Raw genomic sequence first — 3,791 nt, forward strand, 5'->3', positions numbered from 1 at the left:
TTCGTACAAAAAAAAGCAGCCATACACACATCCACAGCCTTTGTCAGATGATTCCCCGTCTTAGCCGCGCGCTGGTGTCCTTCGTAAGCTTTCAGGATATTACTGCTTGCCTTTTCAATGTTAGTCACTTAAAAGATTACGTGGTTTGAAGTTTTAGTTTAAATGTTAGTGCAGTGATCTAAAATATACATGATGCTAACGTTAATGACAGAATCATTTGGTTGCCTTGTCCGTTGAACTGAATGCATACTTACCGTAAATAACTTTTTCTTTCCAACATCTAGAAACTTAATGCTGTTTTTGTAAGCACAAAAATCAAGCCTACAACAGAAGCATATTCCAGCAAACGTTTACAAGTTAGGATGTGGGTGAAATTGAGATTCTAATCGGAGACAATTGCTTAATTTAAGTGTTTCTTATTTTAGTCTGTTCTGCACATCTTTGTTGAATAATGTATGTTGTAAGACAGTACCATTTAAAAAGAAATTGGTGAAATAAATTATTTTAAAAGGAGATTTGTAATGTTAATTGTTTTGATAAATATTTAGTGTGTATGGTTACGGATGTCTTGCTGGTCTGATTTATCTGTGAAGACAATAAAAATGTAACACAACTTTTGTGACTAATAAATCATCTCCTAGTGGTGCAGGAATTCATTCCTCCAGTAATTAGCCACTGGCCAAACAGAAAGCAATGGCATTTCACCGAGAAGTACTTACTTCGTAAGTCCCCTGTGGTGAGGTGCTTCTCTGCTTGACCAGTGCTTTTCCAGTTGATTACAAACAGTTCTGTCAGCAACCTCATCTGCAGACACTTAGGAACACTTTAGGGTAGCCCCTCTACAGCCTCAAACTGTTGTCAAGCAGCAGAGTAGTGTCACGCAGTGACACAAGTGGCTTGTAAAAATTCCCAGACTCCAGCTGCTGCTATTTTGGAAGTCGTTTCTGATTTCTTGGAGAAAAGTGATAGTTGTTGGATGCCCTGGAAAACCGAGTCTGTTGTTTTCTTTATATTTCTATATGAAACCATGGTTTTGGTTGTACCTTTTGGAAATTGATCTGGCTGAAAATCCGGAGAGGAAATGTTTGTTGGAAAGTTTAAAAAACAAAAACAAAACCACGTGAGACCTAAGCTAGAAAGTTGGTTTCAGTTGTCTCCTTATTTTTTATTAGTTCTTACTCATGTCGTGTGCAAAGAAGATAATTAAATAAAGAGGATAATAGGAATTGTAAACACAGGTCCCTCTTGCAGTTATGATCCGTCTCTCTCTGCCTTTATAGAGTTGGGAGGCTGGAGCTCACGAAGCTGTGTGGCATGTTTTTATCTGTACAGGGTCCCAGGGCACTGTTATTTGAATAACAGATGTCTCATGCCTCCAGTCACCACGTGTCCCACCAAGAGGATATTCTTGTAATTATCACAAGAGGTGTTTTTAATTGTGAGTACTTTTCCCTCACATTTCCTTTTTCCTACTGCAGCACTGAAGCAGAGAGAGGTGGAAGGGGCATAACATCACCAACTCTCCTGTGGGCCAGCAAGTGATTTCCCTCCCAGCTGAGGCCTGTCAGTACATGCCCTTTATCTGTCATTACAGCCGCAGCAGAGCACTGGAGTGGCATAATGAGGGCAAAGAGCATTTCTGCTTCCAGTTTGTGCGGTGGCGTGACAGTGGGTCTACGTGCTTATCCTAAGCAACTGGGATTGAAGTCCTCATTGTTTCAGGACTGCCATCTCCAGAGGGGAAACCGATGAGACCTTTTGCTGAGTATAAATCAGACTGTAGTTGGTGTGTACTGATACACACAAGCAAGCTGCTGTGTCATAGTCTGCTGCTGCTTTTTGCCAGTACTTGGGCATTCTGCTCAACACCCCGAGTGGTAAGTTCAAGCCCTCGGGGCACTGGGTGTTTCTGGAGCTGCTGAAAGCTGACCTCCTCCTGCAAACCCCAAGCAGCTCTGCCCCAGAGTGCAGGTTCAGCCTTATTTGCAAACGATTTTGCACACCTGCTTTGGCTGAAGGCTCTCTTTAATGACCTCAGTTGCTCTGCTAGTCCAATTCTTGTGATAAATGACACAAGGTGCTGTTTAATTAGCAGAAGAGACACGGAGGGCACATCTGTATGAGCAGATAATTATGACCAGTAGGTAGCTGTGACTGAAGGTTCAGTTCCCTCATGTCCGTTAGCCTGGGTTATATAAATTGTTGTGATGCGGTTCCTGGCAGTGCATCTGTTTCAAAATCTACAGCAGCTGGTGTAGTGTATTGGTAGTCCCAGCAGGAAAGAAAAAGCAGTTGGACGTATTTATTTTATGAAACGCTTGTGTCAGTAGCAGTAGAAGCATCCAAGTAGGATTGCTTTCTACAGAGTGCCCAACCTCAGACAGCCCTTTCCCAACACGTTGACAGTTAAAAATATGGAGAACAGAGCAAAGACTGTGCCTGTAACAAGGTCAGCAGTTAAACTGCTCACTTGTTTTCCCTCGCTGGGCTGGCTTGTGCTAGTACTTGTAAAGTGTCTTGAGTTAACTGAGATGCTAAACATTCTTGAAGTGGTGTTTTATTCTCTGACATCTTGTGCCTGAAAGCTGGCGACCAAGTGTAAACAGAAAACGTCGACGATTGATGTGAGGTTACTTATTTCAGTAGGTTTAATGAGGGCAGTGAGTGTTTTGTGCTGCCATTGAGAGAGGAGGGGTTTAGATCATCTCTGAAGGTCTCTGCCAGTCTCAGCAATTACTGTCTTGTTAAGCTGTCTTTCTCGCTGCTGGTACCCAGTCCAAAATGAGAGCTCTCCTTTCCAAAGCCTATTTAGATCTTTGTTCTGCATTAGATTTTGGAAGGAAAAAAGACAAGGATAAACTGTGCGCTTTTGTAACTGTTATTAACATGTCTTTCTCTGAGAATTAAATAATGAGGATAAGCGTAATGGTAAGGTATTTGAGCTAGATTAAGCTAACGGCACCTTTTTTTTTTCTCCTGAGTTTTTGCACTCTTTCTGCACATAGGAGATTATTTCTAGTCCTCTGTCTCAGCTTGCGCATTGGGGCGTAAGTAGGTAAGACTTGCTGGATGGAGCTCACCCTGCAACACCCAGCAGGGTGGCCTCAAGCTGTCCTTTCATTTTGGCCAGGTTATCCACCCTGTGCTGCAGAGAAAATAGCAGAGAGTAGGGATTAGCTTTGCTGAAGGCATCTCTGGAAGAGCCCTGGCAGCTGAAGACAAGGCAGGCACCGTGTCGTACGAGGAGCAGCTGAAAAACTGGGTTGTTTAGCCTGGAGAGGAGGCTGAAGGGAGACCTTACCGCTCTCTACAGCTACCTGAAAGGAGGGCGAACAGAGGTGGGGACGGGTCTGCTCGACCAAGGAACAAGTCACAGGACAAAAGGAAACGACCTCAAGTTGCACGAGAGGAGGTTAAGGTTGGATATTAGGAAGAATTTCTTTACTGGAAGAGTGATCGGGCATTGGAAGGGGCTGCGCAGGGCAGTGGTGGAGTCCCCAGCCCTGGAGGTATTTAAGAGTTCGGTAGACATAGCGCTTACGGGTATGGTTTAGTCAAGGACTTGTCACAACGGTTGGGCTTCCTGGCCATAGAGGTCTTTTCCAACCTCGGCAGTTCTGTGACTCTGTGCTAGCAGCTGCTTTTCTTTCTCCTTGGCCTCCTGCAGGTCTTTGGGCTGTGAGGGAAAGACACGAAGTTGCTTTAAGTCACCCCTTGCACGGTGCGATTTTCTAAGTGCTATTACTCTGCTTTCCTGCAACCTGGGTGTCGGGCGAGGGCAGGTGGTGCCA

The 3,791-nt window shown here is 44.3% G+C and overlaps 1 protein-coding gene across 1 annotated transcript in view; it reads left to right on the forward strand.

Annotated features, from left to right (window-relative positions):
- Positions 1 to 511, forward strand: part of RNF103 (ring finger protein 103) — a 15,580-nt gene extending 15,069 nt beyond the window's left edge. The window contains exon 4 of the mRNA XM_009867651.1: positions 1 to 511. This exon is cut by the window's left edge and continues 1,545 nt beyond it. Coding sequence (XP_009865953.1) covers positions 1 to 64 — 64 coding nt within the window. The 3' untranslated portion in view covers positions 65 to 511.
- Positions 512 to 3,791: the final 3,280 nt, after the last annotated feature.

This window comes from Apaloderma vittatum, unplaced genomic scaffold, assembly GCF_000703405.1.
Source record: "Apaloderma vittatum isolate BGI_N311 unplaced genomic scaffold, ASM70340v1 scaffold29064, whole genome shotgun sequence".
Lineage (NCBI taxonomy): Eukaryota > Metazoa > Chordata > Aves > Trogoniformes > Trogonidae > Apaloderma > Apaloderma vittatum.